This window comes from Harpia harpyja, chromosome 4 (assembly GCF_026419915.1).
Source record: "Harpia harpyja isolate bHarHar1 chromosome 4, bHarHar1 primary haplotype, whole genome shotgun sequence".
Lineage (NCBI taxonomy): Eukaryota > Metazoa > Chordata > Aves > Accipitriformes > Accipitridae > Harpia > Harpia harpyja.
In genome coordinates this window covers 39,552,609-39,571,058 of record NC_068943.1, presented here as the reverse complement: position 1 = coordinate 39,571,058, position 18,450 = coordinate 39,552,609, and the positions used below count along the sequence as shown (strand labels likewise).

Below are 18,450 nucleotides of genomic sequence, written 5' to 3'. Positions count from 1 at the left end.
CTTCGCCTTTTGAGATTTTAGTAGAAAATGAGAAGGTGCTGTTAGCTGTTGAAGCTCCCTGCTTGCCTCATTGCTCATGGCAATGAGTGGGAGGTGCTGCTATACTCAGTGTTGTGTTAATTATAATCACAGAAAGACAGTTTAATGTTTCTTATGGACAGGCTTCCTGCTGTTAGTGTAAATTGTCTTCTGTAGTGCCTTCAGGGCCCATGAGTATTACTGCAGTCTTTCGGATATCTCTGCTTGCTTTTCCTGGAGCAGTTGAGGGAACGTAGTGGCTGTTTTTTCTTTCCTCGCTATTCCCATGTAAAAGCTGGCCCTTCCTGTAGTAAGGAAGCGTATGTACACAGGAGGCTTTATGTTGTTACGGACTACAGAAAAGGCCATGGCTATCGATATGAATGTCCAAATGCTGCACCAGAGAAGATAATCAGCTTGAAACCAGCTATGTTTTAAACACAAATACTGAGCTTACTGCCCTTCCTCTTTCCCAAGCCGTGGCTGCTCTTAACCTTTTACCAATTCTTTTCTAGGTTTAGCTAATTTTGATACGTCAGTGAAACCTGCCGTTACAGCAGAGGAAGGAGGTACAGCTTTCATTGGATGCAAGGTGCCGGAAAGCAACCCTAAAGCACAGGTTCGCTTTCAAGTGCGGGGAAAATGGCTGGAGCAATCAACAGGTGAGATGTTTTATGCCCCTGGTCAGCAACATAAATATCGAACAAAATCTTGCCTGGATTTTTCTTCTTAGAACTTAAAGAAAAAAAACCTCCAGAAACTTGCAGAACTTCCTGTGCAAATCACTTTATCTAAAGCTACCTTTGTAAATTAATATCCTTTGCATGGCAGCATGATTTCTTCGTGATCCTACATTTAGAATAGATTGGTATATCTGAGAAGTGATGTAAAAAAATTTTTTTTAAAAAAAGAAGCCTTTTTTTGAAACCAAGTTAAATATAATAATCTTTTTTCCTTCCCCACTTGTTTAGACAACTACCTAATTCTTCCATCTGGAAACCTGCAGATTTTGAATGTATCTTTAGAAGACAAAGGATCCTATAAATGTGCAGTGTACAACCCAGTTACTCACGATCTCAGAATAGAACTCACTGGACGTAAGCTCATAGTCACACGTGAGTATTTGGTTCAGCTTTCCAGAATAAATACATCTCAAACCAAATAAAATAATCTCTGAGATTTTTAGCATGGGCATATCAGCCTAAATATCCACTGGTCTCAAATACCATGTTATGTAAAATCTGTCCTGCATTATTTACCCATTCAATTCTTATTTCCCCTTACTGTAGAGGAGCAGCATGGCTGCTTCTCAAATCCCAAGAGGACAGAGCACATAGCCCTTGGAAGAGGGGATACTGCTAATACTCTAGTCGCCAAACTGATTTCAGAGCAAGACTTCTGGAAGAAAGCATTACAGCATCATGCTTAGTCACAAGTATAAGTAGCCGCGTTTGAAAGATACGGCAAACCTCAGGACTGGAGGATGGGATGGGAGAATGTGGTTTAAAAGAGTAGTTAGTGATAAGCCTTGTTTCCTTTCTTCCAGGCTCTTCCTCAGGTGGCTTCCACATACTTCACCCCCTGGCACCACAGAGCCTGGCAGTGCCCCGGCACAGCTCTCTGATGCTAGAATGTGTCGTCAGTGGGTTGCCTCCAGCCTCCGTCCACTGGGTTAAAGACGGCCAGGATGCACTGAGAAAAGGCAGGTGGAAACTGCTGCACTCCCATCTGGTGACGGACAGGCTTGAGGCATCGGACTCTGGGAATTACTCCTGCGTGGTGGGAAACGAATTTGGAGTAATGAAATACGTTAACTATTCGCTTACTATACTTGGTAAGAAGTAAAAGAAATTTTCACGTCCAGGCAATGAATGTTTTGGTTGTATACTTGCTGGTTTTGGCATCTGATTACAAATAGCCTAACATTCTTTCTCAACCTAAAAAGAACCTGTTAAACCTATTAAAATAAAGAATAAAGATATGTTCGTAATGATCATATCTCATCATCTCTCCCAAGTTAAAATCCGTAACTATTTATTTCTTCAAATCCTTCACAGTCTGAAATAATTAAACAGTAAAGGACAACAAACTCCAAGGGAAGAACTGATCTATTTATTTTTCTGCAGAGTGCCAAGTGTATATGGGATACAGTGTCAATAATGTACCAGGGATCAGGTGTTTCTCTTCTGAAGTTATATATAAGCAAAAAGCTGGCAAGGGGAGGTGATATGTTTGGATGAGGACAAAAACAAAAGTGAAAGAAATATACTTGGCCTCTTCTGTGTGGCTGCAAGTTGTTCCTAATCTCCTCTTTCCTTTGTAGCAGATTTTCCTGTTGTTTGAGGTTTTTGCCTCCATGACTGTTTTTGTTTGGTTTTTGAAATGTATACATTAGAGTAATTAAAAAAACATGTTGACACGCAATACACCTTTTATTATGGGATGTCACTAAAGAATTATTTTGAAAATACAGGTGTTTTATTTACAGTATTAATGCAAATCTGACTTTGGAATAGAAGGGAGAGACCATTAAAATAAGCAAGTGTGTGGGAAACACAGCTTTAGGCTGCGTAGAACTAGAAGTACGCGGTGCTTGCTTGGTCTTTGTACACGATAAGTTTGTGTAACGTTTCGTGGTATTTTTTTCAGGACTTAGGCTAAGATCAACATACAGTGGTTTATGTAAAATTATTTCCCTTTATAGAACCTGCCTCGATCTCTAAGGGACTGCAAGATGAAACTGTGGCCGCTGGAGCGACTGTGCATTTCTGGTGCGACGTCCGCGGAAGCCCTGCTCCGACCCTCGCCTGGCTCCACAACGCAGCTCCCCTCCGTCTGTCTCCACGACATCTGCCAACAGGAAACCGTCTGCGGATCCGGGGTGTCACCCAAGAGGACTCCGGCTTGTACCAGTGTGTAGCAAACAATGGGGTTGGATTTGTGCAGTCCACTGGGAGACTTCGTGTCCAGCTGGGTAGGAGCACTTGCAGCCCTCAAGAACACAAATTAAGCATTTGTACTTCAAGCTTTAATCTGTTTTTTTTTCCTTAGATTATGTATCGATTTGCTTCTGACCACCGTTTGTAGCAAACCTTACAAAGAAGGTGCTTTTGGTTGAGTATTAAGAGATGTAGGTATTTCTGAGGTGGCATGGTTACCTGATACTTAAAACCTAGATTACCAGCTGCAATTAAATCAGTTTATGATTGAATTTGACACGGTTTATTTTTAAATAGAATCAGGGTCGTGTTGTGCTGGATGAACTGATGTTCTTAGCAGTATTGGCCAACGAGTAATTGTGCCTGTTCCATATACTTAAGTTTACAAAACGATCGTCAGATTTGGGGTTAATGCACGCTTCCCCTGTATCAGATTAGCAGGTACCAGTAGTCTTTCTGATCACTTTCCAGTCTAAGATACTTTCTGATACCCAGAGAACTTGATTTCTGCTAGTACAAGGATGTTGGCAAGACCGTTGCTGTTCCTGTTCTCTCCCTGTCATGTGTGGTTGAAGCTTTTGACCTTCTCTGTAGCTATTAAGATTGATGTGAGCTGCGCAGAGGCTGGTTGAGCAGATGTTTTGTGACTTGCTTGTCTGCAGAGTAGACTAAGCCAGTTGCCTGCACTGTGTTCCTCACTGACAGTCAAGTCTTGGTTACTTAGAAAATTTGAAGTGTGGTTTGAGTGCAGTTTTCTATCAGCCTTCTCTAAGCACAAGTCTCAGCTGAACTCTTCAGTCTGGAGAGGCTGTCTAGAGAAGAAATAACTGTTAAAATGGCTAAAAAGAAGTGTGCATGACTTTATAAATTGTATTGACTCATTTTGGCATTAAGCATCATATTTCTTAGCCAAATTCATTCTTTGGGTTTCCCTGCCCCCAACCCCCCCAGGCAAAAGCTCTAGGTCAGTTATAGTCTCTCCACCAGCAAGCATCACTGTGATAGATGGTGGGAACACAACGCTGTCTTGCAATGCCACTGGCCTACCTGTTCCTGTGATCCATTGGTATGACAGCAGAGGACTTATGACCAGCCACCCTTCCCGGGTGCTTCATTCAAAACCACAGAAACCTCCTCAAGCAATGCTGGGCAGCGCCGATGCGGAGCCCACCTACTTCTCCATGTCTCAAGTGGGCTCAAGCTCCTTGCACATTAGGAACGTGATGCCTGAGCATGCCGGGCAGTACATGTGTGAAGCCATCAGCGAGCACGGCTCCATGGTGTCAAAAGCCTTACTTACAGTTGGTAAGCTTGAAGCACAAAATTGCATGGTCAGCTCCTTGATTTAGGTGAGAAATGCCTCAAAATAAGAAACTAACGGCAGATAGGTAGTGTGGGTATCCTGGGGAAACGAAGCAGAGGAGTCTAAGATGTCTTTGTGGACCAGTTCCTCCCTTCCACCTTAGGCAAAGTAGAAATGGCTGTGTGTATTGCGTGGACTTAATTTTATCACAGATAAGAATCCTATCCAAGGGTGGGGTGTTTTTTTAATTTCTTGAATTTGCTACTAGGAAAAGACAGTCCTTATACTAAAGGCAATATGGGAAAGAGATATTTCCTTTCTTCACATTGGATTATTGTGTGATATTAGTAACAGGTTTAAGCTCCCCCGAGTTCCCTTCACAAGAACTAAGATCTAGATTTTTAGTTACATGAAGTGACTTAAGTTTCTCAGCTCTTTCAGCATCTTGCCTTAGTAAATTTAGCTGAATGCCAGCGGGATTTAAGGCCAGTGGAATTTAGTAAGTGGCCCCATATTTAAAGTTCTTCATTACCACCAGTTAGAGTTTAAAACTCATGTAAATAATTTGAAAAGATGCTTAAAGGTTCACTTGGAGGAAGAAAGAAAGAAGAAACCTCAAGAAAGTGATACTGAAGTGTAGTTTTATAAGTAAATTATTGTTGGACTTTGAGTGGAAACACAAAACTAAATATCATCGCAGAATTCAGTCTGTGTCAAACAGAAAAATCCCACTGCTTTGCCTCAGAATTTTATGGCACTAAGTTCAATTTTAATGTTTTGTTTATTAACTTTTATCGGTTTCTAATATGTTGTACTAGCTGCTGATTATGGTGCAGAGGGTGGTTAAGGCATTTGGTTTTGATATAAAAGTCCTTAAGTAGTTTCTGGGAGCTGTTAGGGTTTTAGAACAGTTCCCAACTGTGCCAAAAGACACGCTCAAACGTTTAGATGTTTTAATGAAGAATTCATGCCAGGTAACACTTCTGAAGCACCTGAATGACTTAGGCTGTGATTCCAGTGCATTTCTTTGGTAGTAGGATCAACTTAAGCAGCTCTCAGCCTCAGCAGCTTGTTCCCGTCATTTACCTTGTGCAAGCACACAGTAAGATAGCTTATTTGGCTGAAAAATGTATCTTTTTTTTTTTTTTTTTTTTTCTCCTTTCTGCTGGATCTGTTCCATGACATGATTCATTGCATGGTCTTACAAGCGGGCAGGGCAACTTAAGCTACCATCATAGTGAGAAACCACCAAAATGTAAAGTGATAGCCTTAGGATCGTATACCCATGGCGCTTATTTTAAGTCTTTTTTAGACAGTCATGGTGTTTGCCTGCATGGCAGTAGCTTCCCAGAGCTACTAAACACAGGGTTAATTCTCCAAAATAACTTCATCTAATGGAAATGGAGGAGAAAAACACATTCCAGGAAGCCTGAGTTAGCAGGTTAGTATAAAACAGAAGAAGAGTAGGATTCATTGTAGGTAGGTAAGGGGATACAGCAGAGAGCAGGCTGAAGCTGTCTTTTATAGAAGCCAAGCACCTCTGAGAAGTCTTTAGGTGATTTGAAAGACTTGCCAGGAGTGGGCGACTTCAGTGATCTGCAGTGTTCAGATTTTCAGAGTGCTTTCCCAGCCTGTGCTAAGGTACTTAGAGAGCTCATAAGGAGGGAGGATCCTCCGGTTGTTGAAGAAGTGGGGAAGCAATGCCTGGGAATGCAATCTGTTTGCACAGCAGAGACAAAATACAAAGGTTGCTCTGCTGCCATGCAAACCCAGGGCGGCATGCCAGTGGGTTGAAATCTGCTTGCATGTTTGCACCCCTGTTTCAGGAAGGGTGTAGAAGAACTAGAAAAGGTGCTGTGAAATGCAACAGGCGGGTTCGTAGTGGTGTGGAATAGTTTTTGTGGGAGGAGAGGCTGAAATGGTGAGGGCTCTTTACCTTCAAAATGAGGCCACCGAAGGGGAGACACGATAGCGAGCTGTAAAATTCTGGGTATTATGGAGAATGTGAGTAAAAACTATGAATATGTTCTTTTAACGCCCGAATTTGGGATGTTTGGTCCTTCTCTGGTTGTTGTCAGAGGCAGGATTTTGGGTGCGTACAGCCTTTGGTCTGATCCAACTCGGTGCTGCTCATGGTTCACAGTGGGGCTGGGAAGCCAAGGAAGAAGAGTAAGTCTCAGTGGCTACAGGGAAAGGGATGGCACTAAGAGCAACAGCCGAAAAAAGTTGCATAATGACACAGCCGCAAAGAGAAGTCTGATGTGCTGGTTTATATGGGTAGCAATTATGCCAGAAACTTAGAAAAAGAGCTTAGATCCGAATTGCTTAATGGAAATTGTTACCCAAGGGTTGTTTTCCAAAGCAAAAATACAAGCTACTTGTCAGTTGTTGACGACTCCCCTCTCGCAGCAATAAATACAGCAATGACTGCAGGTCTCCTGTCACCAGCCTAAACCACAACTAATTCTCCACATGCAAGAGTCCGTTTCCCCCATGCCAGCAGGCGTCAAACCCTGCTGTGCCCACCCACAAGTCCTCCGAGTCCACCACGATGCAGTGGGCCTTCTGCCTCCTCAAGCGAATACAGCATTTGTTTCCAATATTAACGCACGGCGGTGCATCCCTTTCCCACTGCTTTGCTGACAGTAGTAGATACCCTTTCACTTGGAGATTGTTCTGGGGGCGTCTGACGTTTTTAAGCAAACTCCATCTGGCTTTGGGGATGTCCTCTCCACGTTGTTCCCTTCTTCAGTCTCCAAACTTTGTGGCATTGCTAAATAAATAGGAGGAAACAAACAAGGAATGCTTGCTGAGAGTGTGTCTTCAATCTGAAAAGAGAACTTTCCTTCCCTTCCCAGCTTTTTAAAAAGTGGCCAAAAATAGCAGCCACACTTGCAGCTGGTATTTTAATGGAGGTTTGGAGGAATCTGAGTCAGCCAGGCTAACACTGCCTAGGCTTTACATTACCAAGGAATTTGTTTGTTTTGTAAACCAAGTTCCCTTCATTCCCTTCCCCTTCCAGACCCCGGCATGTAACATAAACCTACACAAATCTGAAAGGACGGACAGGGCTAAGAACATCTGGCAGTCCCGGCCCTGCAGCGTGCAACCTTGAGGAGCTGCGCTGGTTCCCAAACGTACTCGTTTTAAGCACTGACGTTTACTTGTCCTGGATAATCTCAGTTGTCCAACCTGCCACCCCTTTCCTGCCTGGAATGCTGACAAGCCCTGCATCGGCCAAACAGTGCTTTTTTTTTGTCTCGCGGCCTCTTTCGAACTACTGATATTATATGTATTTATATATATATATATATACACACACACACACACATATATATATATATATATATCTTTTTTTTTTTTCATACCAGGCAAAGTAAATAGGATGGAGGAGGCTGGAGCAGGATTTCTAGAAATGTGTTGGTATTAAATTGCATGTTAGATCTGTAAACTGAGTTTATTCTCAGCATAAATTTTCAGATGAAGTAGTTGAGTCATGCAGCTTTCAAAGCTGATCGAAATTACAGCTAAAACCTCAGAAACTGAGGTAGGAGAATGTCCTCTTGTGTGCACGCCAGTTCAGGCCATGAAAAGTTCCTTGTACAACTGTGATTAATTTAAAATTACTCCGTTTGTGTCACAAGTGTAGCTATTTTTTTTTTTTCTTTTAACATGCATTGCCACTACTTCACTTATTGGGGGTACTAGTCAAACTGTGCCTGCAGATGTTGCGTTTTAGGTTTTCTGTCTTTGCTACTGTGGAAAAAGAAAAAAACAAAACCAAACAAACCAAAAAACACTGTTTTTCCCTGAAAAAATAGCCAGCTCGCAAGGGCGCAGCTTGGCACCGGGCTCAGGTCTGTGCGGGCATCTCTTGAACTGGCTTCTTGCAGCAGGGCCTGTTTAGAAATTATGCTCTTAAATGATGTAGTGTCTCCTCTGCACGGGGCAAATGTACGTCATCTTGAAGATGTAACCAGACTCCTCCCTTTACAGTTCCTTTAGAAACTGGCACGAAAGCAGAAGAAATGGCTCCTGTGGAGGTTGCCCAGAGCGATGAAAGCAATGGTGATTTTGGTGCAGAAACAGTGTTTTCAAGCTCACCTCCAACAAAGTTGCGTTTGGATGCAGCTGCGACGGAAAAAGCCTCGAGTGCCGCCGCTCCCCCCGAAGCCCCCATCATCCTCAGCCCCCCGCAGACGCTGAAGCCGGACATGTACAATCTGGTGTGGCGTTCGGGGAGGGATGGGGGCTTGCCCATCAATGCCTATTTTGTGAAATACCGCAAGGTAATGTTTCTCCGTAGCGTTGAAGTGGTGCGCTGCAGCAGATGCGTTTCATTGTTTTAGGTTTCTCAAGGAACCAGTAATTGTTGCAGTGCTGGCGTTAACAAGAATGTGGTGTCAGGGCAGAGAGAATATAGAATACAGTTGAACCACAATGTTACTGTGGCCACACACGCAGCTCATTTTAGGGGCAACTGAAGTTGGTCACAAGTACACTGTTCTATCTAGTTTTAAGTGAGATTTATTCAGCAGAGCTGAGGCTTTTATTTCTTTTACAGTATCATTACAGTCTATGGGGAGTGGGGGTCCAAGGCATATTGTACACAGCTTCAGTGATTAAAAACGCATTAGTGTGAGCAAGCTTGAATCTGGTGGGTACACTTGAGATCAGAAGGGAAGCTGAGTATCAGCCTATGTCAAAGAGTTTGCTACTCTGTGTCCCAAAGAGACTCTATTAAACTGGAGTTACCAAATACAAAGGTGAGCTAAAATTTCCTAAGCAGATACCTATCGTGTCCTTAAAAATGGTGTGTCAACAGTGAGCTCTTCTGATTAAAATCAGAACCAAGCAGTGCCTGTGCTCGTTCTCCTAAGCAAACAGTTTTCTGTATGGCGAAGCTGTTTGGTTTATTTTTCATGAGCTTTTTAATCCTCTACATCCTGATCTTGTCTTAGCCTGAAGGGAATGCTTAGATTTTTGACCTGTTAGTTCCTGAAAACCTAGTGCCAAAGTCTGTTGATATAATTTCTCATCCAGAGGTGGTTGGTTCACATAAGCACTGAAAGCTTTGAATACTTCTTTGACCTTTTTGATGCTTACCCTTCACTCATAACAATCCTTTCCACATTAAATGTGCTCACTCATGTGTTTCTCGGTAGGGAGTTTACCATGGTTTTTTAGGGTGGTGTTCTCTTTGTGTCATTAGATTATTTTATTGATTTCCCTCTTTTAAAGAGGAAAAAAAAAGTTGGGGGAATAAAAGCCTTGGAAGAGTGGTCGCTTCAGAAGAAAATACTTGAACAAAGACCTCTGGCATAACCTTTGGTAATCCATGGCATTTAGATCTGCCTTCCATGTTTTATTAAAGTCTTATATTGTTTAGCAGTTTATTTTTGGTAGAATTTTTGTCTTTTCCTTTGGGATTTGGGGTAATGTTTTCCTGCAAAGGTCAAGCGTTAAGAGACTACCCTGAATCTCTTTCCTTTCTTAAATGGAGCTGGTGATTTCACTGTTAAATTAAAAAGTGTTTTTTAAAAAAAAAAAAAAAAAGCCATGCGTTAATAAAAAACAAATCTTTGGTCTCCCTGCTGACTTTTTTTTTTTTCCCAGCCTCAAGAATTAACTAGGACATACTTTTTGTTGCCCGTTTTAGCCAATAAATATTTTAAAATGCTTAAGTACAGGAAAAGCTGTGATAGTTGAGGGAACATATCCTTCTCATTAGGGTGTTGGGTCCAGCCCTTTAATGTCACACACGCTGCCAGCTAAAGGCAGATTGAAGTCTTTAAAATCATTTGGTCTCTTGCTAATTTTGGCCACAAGTGAAAAAGAGCATTTTTTTTTTTTCAAAAAACAAGTGCACGTGTGTGTATGGAGAGGGAAAATAAGTTTATCGAAGGAGCACTGTGAAGGTAGTTGCAAAAGTGCTGATTTGTGGCAGAAGCACTTGGAGACAAACCATAGGTAGATATAGGAGAACGTAAGGAGTTCTGGCGAGTGGCAGAGGTCCTTTGAATGCTCGGATGTGAAAGTGATGAGGGATTTGAGTATTACGTTGGGTTCTCTGCAATTCACTACTGATGTTGAGCTCGCTCTCCCTGTCCTGTGCAGCTGGACGACAGTGTCAGCGCAGTGGCAAGCTGGCACACAGTGCGTGTCCCTGGCAGCGAGAACGAGCTGCGGCTCACCGAGCTGGAGCCATCCAGCCTGTATGAAGTTTTAATGGTGGCGAGGAGTGCTGCTGGTGAAGGCCAGCCTGCTATGCTGACATTTCGCACCAGCAAAGGTAGGTGCAGCACAATGTTCCCTGTGTCCTAGGCTTTCGAGAGGACATTTATTTAAATTACATCAACTGTATGTTGTCTGCTAAGCTGTATATGAAATGTTCTGCAATTTAGTTGCTAAAGAGCAGCCTCTAATAGCTAAAATAGCTGTAGGGCAAACTTTCCTGAGCATTACCAAGGCTATTAAAGCCTTAATAATATTTTTGGGATGATTATTAACATATATACTGTAAGGTTCCTCTTGCTTAAAAGAGCTCAGTCAGGGAGCAGCCTGTCCTTGTTCAGGTTTTTCAGAGTATCACAAAAGAAACTCTCTGCACCATCAAGTTTTCATATATCAACAAAACTGCTTCTGGTGTGCTTTGCAGACACCTCAGTGAAAATCTCTCAGCTGACTGGAAGCCAGCTGTTTTGATAGTTGCGTGCAGACAGCAACAAGCAAAAGAGCATTTCTAATCAAAGCAAAATTTTCTTTCAAGCTTGGATGCTGGTGGCTCTACTCTTAAGCATGCAAACAATCAGATATTTTTCATACTAATGTACAAGACCCGGATAGCTTAAAATTTTATTAAGAACGTAATGTTTTCGTGAAATCTGTGAATTCATGATAAACACATACTGCCACAGGCCAAAAGTCCACTCAGCCCAGCATCCTGGGTCCAGCTATGGCCAAATGCAGATTCCGTAGCATTTTTATTGAACCTCTTTCTCTAGGCATGGATTTCAGTGTGCAATTTTCACCGCCTGTTGTGATTTCATGATGAGAGAGGGCTTTGAAACCCAGGCAGGAGCCAGTGGCATCACCACAAAGTGCAGTATTGCCGATGTTAGTACTGCAGATGAATGGTCACTTATCCACAGGACAAGAGTCCCTGGGCTGATAGGGGAAGTGTCCTCTCTTGCTCCCCTGAAGAAACTCCCTAATTGCTATCCTGACTGTTCAGCTTGTGATTTGGAGCCAGGGCTTTAGTCCCCTGCACTGTAGCGAGTGATCTTGTGGAGTGAGCATGTTGTGAGAAGCAATGAACAGCTTTTTCTTATCCAATCCCTGAGCTGATGTACCGTATATCAAATGTTTCTTAGAAAGAACATCATCCTCGAAAAACACTCAGGCACCATCTCCACCAGTAGGTGTTCCTAAACATCCCGTTGTTCACGAAGGGACAAATAATTTTGGTGTTGTCCTTCCTGACCTGTCTCGACACAGCGGAGGTAGGTGTATGGGTGTAATCCTATGTGCTAAAAGTTGTGTTGCAAACAGATGCATCTAAGTTAACTTGTGTTTATTACTGCTCTAGGTGCTTGTACTACCTCTTCTATTTCCTGTTTATTCCCTAGGTTTCTTTGATAAAAGTATTTTTCCTCATTTGTGGGACTTCTGTGAATGAGGTCAGATATCTGCCCGATTTTGTGTTCTTCTGTATGTTTCCAGAGTAAAAGATCGTAGTTGGAGATTTTGGGATTACCTGAGAGGTTACCTTATTCCAGACAGTGAATTAGCATTTTAAGTACCTTCCTTGATAACCTCGGGTTTCCACAGCAACGCTAAGTCACCAAGTAGTAGTGCATTTCTTCCAGACTTTGGCGTCTGCCGTGGGGTATTGGAAGCTATGAATTTAGCAAATGCATGCCCTGATCTAGTGAACATTTAATATTTCCAAGGATGCTGCATGTGTGGCTCTCAAAAAATAAGATTTTCATGTATAACCCACGTTCTTGCTGCTCATTTTTAAACCTGTGGTTTCTTTTTGCTAAATACTCTGGTTTTCTCTTCTCTTCCGCTGTGAAAGATGCAGAGGAAGAAGGGAAATGGGAAGTGGCTGTGTCAGAGTTTTAAGTTCTCAAAGTGGATTATATCCATTCTGAATGTTTTCCTGTGGCTTCCCAGAGATGGGCTTATTTCTGATGGCAAGAAGATACAACCACTTCCCAGTAGGTGTGATTTTTTTTTTTTTTTTTTTTTTTTTGCCTGGTTTCCAGTGAAAACAGCATGTTTACAGTCCTTTTTCTCACCACCCCAGCCTTTGAACTCATTGCCCTAATTCAGGCAAATTTACTCAGGGGCTGAGATCTCAAAGGTGGCTTGGTATCTAAAATTTTAGGTAAAACCAATGGTGAGTGGAGAGGTTTAACAATCCAGGTGAGGAGCTGAGCATGGCATGTTTGTGACAGTGCTAAATATCAGAAGAGCCTCACAAGGGGACACCTTACGTGCGCCCAGCTGCAAATGCTCAGCCTGCTTCATGCCCTGAAGCTGCTGGCTTGCTGTTCCTTGCTCAGTTCCTCCTCTCATCAGTGACCCGCTCTGTGTTAATGAATACAAGGTAGTTTAGTAAAGCCTTACAGCTCTCATTGATTGTCAGAATGGTTATTGCCAGATTTACTAACACCACCTCTTTCCGTTCTCCCTGTTCCACTGCTGTCTGTAACTTCAAGTGAGTTCAGTAAGTATATCATGTGTTGCATGCTTTGTTTGCTCTTCGTTCTCATTTCTCCGGTAATACAGCGCTCGTTAGTGTGGATGGGTTGAAGTCTCATTGAGTCTGGGGGAATTTGAGGGTTTTGAAGATGATAACCAAATTTTTCCTGTTCACTTAGTGTGTGTTTCCATTTCCATGTAGAGATGGGCTGGGGTAGTGCAAGAGCATATCTTTTTTGATTATTATGTTGATACAGTAATTGATTCCTCTGTTTTCTGTTCTTCAGGCATCTTTTCCAGAAGAGTAAGGGGAGTAGTTATTAGGGGAGGATTTAAGATTCTCCTTGTTAATACATGAAGTCTAATTTTATCATCAGCAACTAGTTTAATCAGTTGCTACAGAAAATGAAGTTCCAGCTGACTCTAATCCTCTTGTAACTGAATTTCTCATTTCAGTTCCAGAAGCTCCTGACCGACCCACGATCTCCACAGCATCAGAATCATCTGTCTACGTCACGTGGATACCACGAGCAAACGGTGGCTCCCCCATTACGGCCTTTAAAGTGGAGTATAAACGCCTGGGTCGAAACAGCGACTGGCTAATTGCAGCTGATAACATTTCTCCTTCCAAGCTGTCTGTGGAAGTTCGTAACTTGGAACCAGGTATTAAAAATTATCTTTCCTTCACTTCAGCTGTTGTTGCTGTTGTCTTTGCTTAGATGACTACACTCCTGCTGAGAGAATACTGCAGCTCTTGGGTTGTTTCATTTTAACTTCTGCTTGGATTATCCTGTTTCTGGTTGGTTAGGGCTTTTTTTTGTGTGTGGAATAGGAGCTCATTACATGAATTCAAGTTGATTCTGGCTTTCCAAGTGGAAAAAAAACCCACCATAATTTAATACTTGTTCATGTGGAGAGGAGGGTTGTATCTTATTGCTATTTTTAATTTAATTGTCCTTCTAGTAAGCACTCAGAATGCAAAAAGAGAAAAATGCATTAGTGGAAAAACGTCTGTCCTGATTTTTCCCAGTGTCCAGCCCTGAAAGCTCAGGGAAAGAGTGCAAGAGTAGGGAGAATGGATAGTGATTTGATCACTTTGATCCTTTGAAGGATCTTCTCGGTGCCCACCAGTTTGCAGTTTAGGGACTTCCTGAGCTGATCTCCATCTCTGTGTGTAATAGCCTTTGAATTTTTCTTGAGTGAATTTCCCTAATCACTTTTAGAAGCTGTTTATATTTCCAATGTCCACATTAGTCTCTGACGATGAGTCCTATGTTTTTTCTGATTGGATGTTGTGCAAGAAGTACTTGCTAATCTGTTTAGTCTCTCCTTGAACCCTGTTTCTAGTGCTTGTTTTGCTACAACATCTTCTTTCTTTCACTTTTTCCCTTAAAAGGAGAAATGTATAGATTCCGTGTCATTGCGGTGAACAATTATGGGGAGAGCCCACGCAGTGCAGCATCTCGTCCTTACCAAGTAGCCGGATTTACCAGCCGGTTTTCCAACCGCCCTATCACAGGACCTCACATTGCTTATACTGAAGCCATCAGTGACACTCAGATCATGTTAAAATGGACGGTAGGTATAATTGTCTCCTGTTCTTCTCACAGTTGCAGGCCAATTTTTACTGCTGTGGCTCTTAGAAGTCAAGGATTAAGAGCTGACTGCAGAGTAGTGAGTGGCGGTTTTCCCTGCCCTGAGGCTCAAGAGATGATCTTGTTTGTAGAAGAGGGCTAAGATGCTTCATGCTTGTATGGTAGAATTGGGTAACTTAATGGGCCATATGCTTCTCAAGCCCTTTGCCCCCCGTTTCCAAACCCTTTTTCCTCCTCCGAGACAGGCCTGTTGGTGGTTTGCTGCCTTTTGCACTGTCTCCCAGCCTCCCTTCACCTCACACTCCCCTTCCAGCTAGCTCCCTGGGGATGCCACGCACCACCTCCTCAGGTTACACCAGATGTGAGCCCAACTGGCAGCTCCAGTGAAAGGCTGCAGCCGCCTTAGTCCACCTGCTTTGGCACAGACATATCAAGAGGCACCAGTGAGCTTAACTCTGTCCAAACCCCTCTTCATGCCATGAGTTGCGAGCGAGTTGGCTTCGTTTCCTGCAGTTCCTGCTGCTTTTGTCAATCCAGGCTGTGATGGCTGGAAGCGGGCACTGTGTTTAAAACCCGCTGTCTTTCCTCGCATCTAGTAGAGGTTTCATGTTAGAGAAACATTTTCCTTTCCCCTGTTACCTCGTCTTTTGTAAACAAGTACTTTAAAGTCCTTATTGAAACCCACAGAAATTCTTTGCTCTTGTTTTGAAATCTAACCCCCTGGTATACTTTGGAGGATTTAACGTGTAGAGTTCCCAGTGTTAGTTTGCTCTGCTAGCTCAGCCTTAAGAGATGTTAAGGATAATAAACTTAAAATAACCTCTAGTTCCTCAGGAGGCTGCATAACTTAAAGTAAAATATTCCTGAGCTGAATTTCAGAGTGACCTTAACTCTTTCTGAAGTAAAAATGGTCTTAACTTTTCCATTTCCATTAATCACACAAATTTGCAGGCAGTTCATGGTCAAACACTAACTGGCGGTTTGGAAAGTGATGTGAGAGAAAAGCATCAGCCCCAGCTCAGTCTCTTGTCCCCATGCTACCCTCCTTTTTTCAAGTGGTCTGAGGAGTTCAGCAGCAGAGAGCTCTCCTGCAGCCCTGTGAGAACCTCTGGCATAGCGCTCATCTTAGCTGTGTCTGCACATCCACAGCAATTGATAATCATCTTTTCTGTTGTAGCTTCTGTGCAAACCTCCCCCCACACTTTGCTTGCACAACCTTATTAAAAAAATAGGTATTTCAATTTGGCAAGATATTCAGTGGTGACAACTCAGCAGGACTCGATCAAAATTTTTCTTCTCTAATGCAGTCTTTTAAAATTCTCTTTTAGTATATTACATCAAGCAACAACAACACACCCATCCAAGGATTTTATATCTATTATCGGCCTACAGACAGCGACAATGATAGTGACTACAAGAGGGATATCGTGGAAGGTACGGTGCAGTGTGCGGATGCTTAATAACACTACTCATGGGGAAGAACATCATGTAGCCATGTTGGCTGTGTTTATATGAAATCTAAACTGCTTTTCCCAAACTAAGTCTTTACAATATATTTCACAGAAGTAGCTATCTCAACTACATAATGTCAAGTTCTGCCCACACATGAACTTGTTTCTTCCTTCTGAAGCCTCTTCTACATGGAAACTTGAGAACTAAATACTGCTTTTAAGTTTGTCTTGTTATACTGCTGCAAATCCTTAATGTAGGTCTATTTAAACTGGTTTAGCTTGAAGTAGTTGAGTAAAGAGAAAGCAGCATAAATGAGATTTAACCCAGGGTAAGTGCATCTGTGTTGCAGACTGTACTAATAACTAGCTGGCTCTTAAGATGATTAACTCCAGCATGGATTTTCTAAGCTAGGTAGTAGCCTGCATGTAACTGCCCTTCTCTCCTCTTACCTTGCTTAATTGCTTATCCTGCTATAAGGAAGTTACTTTTAGCATCAAGTGCTGTGGTACACTGCAAATGCAGGTATGTTTGTGCTTCATTTTTGCCTTTTAATCGGGTTATTTTTTTCCCCCCGTGCATATTAGATCATCATTTTCCTGGAAGAAGTTATTAGATAATGTCTATATTAGTCCAGAAGTGGAAAACCCTTTTAAAAATATTTTACTTAATGTCCTTATTGCTTGGGCTGAGTAAACGTAGTGATCTCATTCTGTCCCAATGACGTTAATTATTTTTCCCCCCTCATTTATTTCAGTTACAAGAGGAATGGACCTTTATTTTGAAAATTTTCCCCTGCTAGACAATACTCCGCATAGTACTTTGATGTGTGACATAAGCTTTTGCACACTCTAAAGCTATTAAAGATCCAGAGTTTCTGCTCAGAGGATTGCTTTAAAGAAGCTTATGCAGTCTCCACCTTCATCTGCAAATGTATTTTAGCCTTTGCTAGACAGAACTTGTGTGTTTATAGATCTTATACACTAAGCAGTTAGTTGTTTAAGTGGGCTCCACTGTGCTGTGAAATTAGCTTGTTTCTGATTTTTTTCCGAGAGAGTGTGTGTGTATTGAACTCTTTGTGGCAGTCTGAAACCATTAGCAGCTGCTCTGCTCTGCCAAAGCCTGGAACAGAAACTCATTCGATGGAAATATTTAAACTTCAACTTTTCTTTACTGTGATCCCCTAAATTAGCTTTTCGGGGGGGGGGAGCTATTTTCAATTAAAGTGTGATTGGAAGCATTTGATGTGAAGTATGTAGAGAAACATGTGACTTAAGGTATTTTTGCCATAAATCACTTGTTCTTCACTTTTTTCCCTCTGTTACCTTTGAATTAATCTGTCTGTTTTTTGACAGGGAATTTTATCTTGAAATGACTGCATGAGTTGTGGAAAAAGTGTTGTGATGCCTGTATTAGCTAAGTACTTGCCGTAGGCTTTCCTCACCATTTCCTGTTAAGTCTTGTCTTTCGAGACATTCAAAACTCCGCAGAAATTTTTTTTTTTCTTATAAATGCCGCTACAGGCAAAATCAGTTTTTATTTAAAGAAAAAAACCAAGCAAAAAGCTTGACTCGGATGGCTCCTCGGTATCTTTCAGCAGCTTTAAGCAAAAGCAAAGCAAAACCAGCCCTGTCCTGCATTGATGGTCTGAATTTCTCTTCTTTTGAGGGTCCTGGAGATTGAATTTTAAATGTAAATGCAGTCTGATGTCAGTCGTTTAAATGTTTTTCCTTGCTAATGGTGCACGAAGAGGACAGTTAAAGTGCCTGTACTGATTCCAGTTCCACTAATGGTTTGAAGCGGAAACCTAAAACCTGGTGTAGTAATTACTGAAAGGAATGCTTGGGGGTGGGGGTGACGGGAAAACCGAGTATGAATCTTGGGAAAGCGTGCGATTTAAGGAAAGGCGGGTTCCAGCTTCAGCCAGGGCTTGTCTGCCCTCACTTGGGCTGCCCGGCATGCAAGGGATGGAGCTCAGACCATGCGGTGTGTCCCCTCCCAAAACCCCCGAACTGAGATGGGGTCCTCCTGGGTACCCCCTGCCATTTTTTGACCTGGCAGGGCTATCCACACCTGGGCTTGGGTCCCGGAGAAGTTCGAACAGAGTCATGGTGACAGCCCCCGCCAGCCAAGCGGGCTTTATTTTTTTTATTAATGCTTAAATCAGTAGGTAGTATGACAGTTTCTTAGAAACAGTGGAAACAGTTCAAGGTGGTATTTTCCAAGAGGGATTAAGAGCTCTCAAACAGTTAATTAAACTCCCTAAAGGAAAAAAAAAAAAAGAAAGAAAAAAAAAAGGGTCGCTGTTTATTAAAATTTGTCACAAGCCCGTGAAAGTAAAAACTGAGAGTGATTTATATTGAAGTGCTCAGTACTTCAGGAGGGTGTCTAAATGAAATGCTGGCCGGGAGCCAGAGATGACAAAACCGTCCTATTA

General features: G+C 42.3%; 1 protein-coding gene across 3 annotated transcripts in view; it reads left to right on the top strand.

The window, feature by feature from the left end:
* The window catches only part of CDON (cell adhesion associated, oncogene regulated), a 54,576-nt gene that overhangs the window by 23,760 nt on the left and 12,366 nt on the right, over window positions 1–18,450 (top strand). For 2 of the 3 annotated variants that reach the window (XM_052786289.1, XM_052786290.1), the window contains exons 4-13: window positions 534–680; window positions 990–1,133; window positions 1,565–1,852; window positions 2,723–2,992; window positions 8,257–8,549; window positions 10,378–10,552; window positions 11,634–11,762; window positions 13,426–13,632; window positions 14,366–14,547; window positions 15,893–15,998. In XM_052786289.1, the coding sequence (XP_052642249.1) occupies window positions 534–680; window positions 990–1,133; window positions 1,565–1,852; window positions 2,723–2,992; window positions 8,257–8,549; window positions 10,378–10,552; window positions 11,634–11,762; window positions 13,426–13,632; window positions 14,366–14,547; window positions 15,893–15,998 (1,941 nt within the window). Of the gene's footprint in view, window positions 1–533; window positions 681–989; window positions 1,134–1,564; window positions 1,853–2,722; window positions 2,993–3,908; window positions 4,263–8,256; window positions 8,550–10,377; window positions 10,553–11,633; window positions 11,763–13,425; window positions 13,633–14,365; window positions 14,548–15,892; window positions 15,999–18,450 lie in introns of all 3 variants that reach the window. The other variant, XM_052786291.1, reaches the window with a different exon arrangement.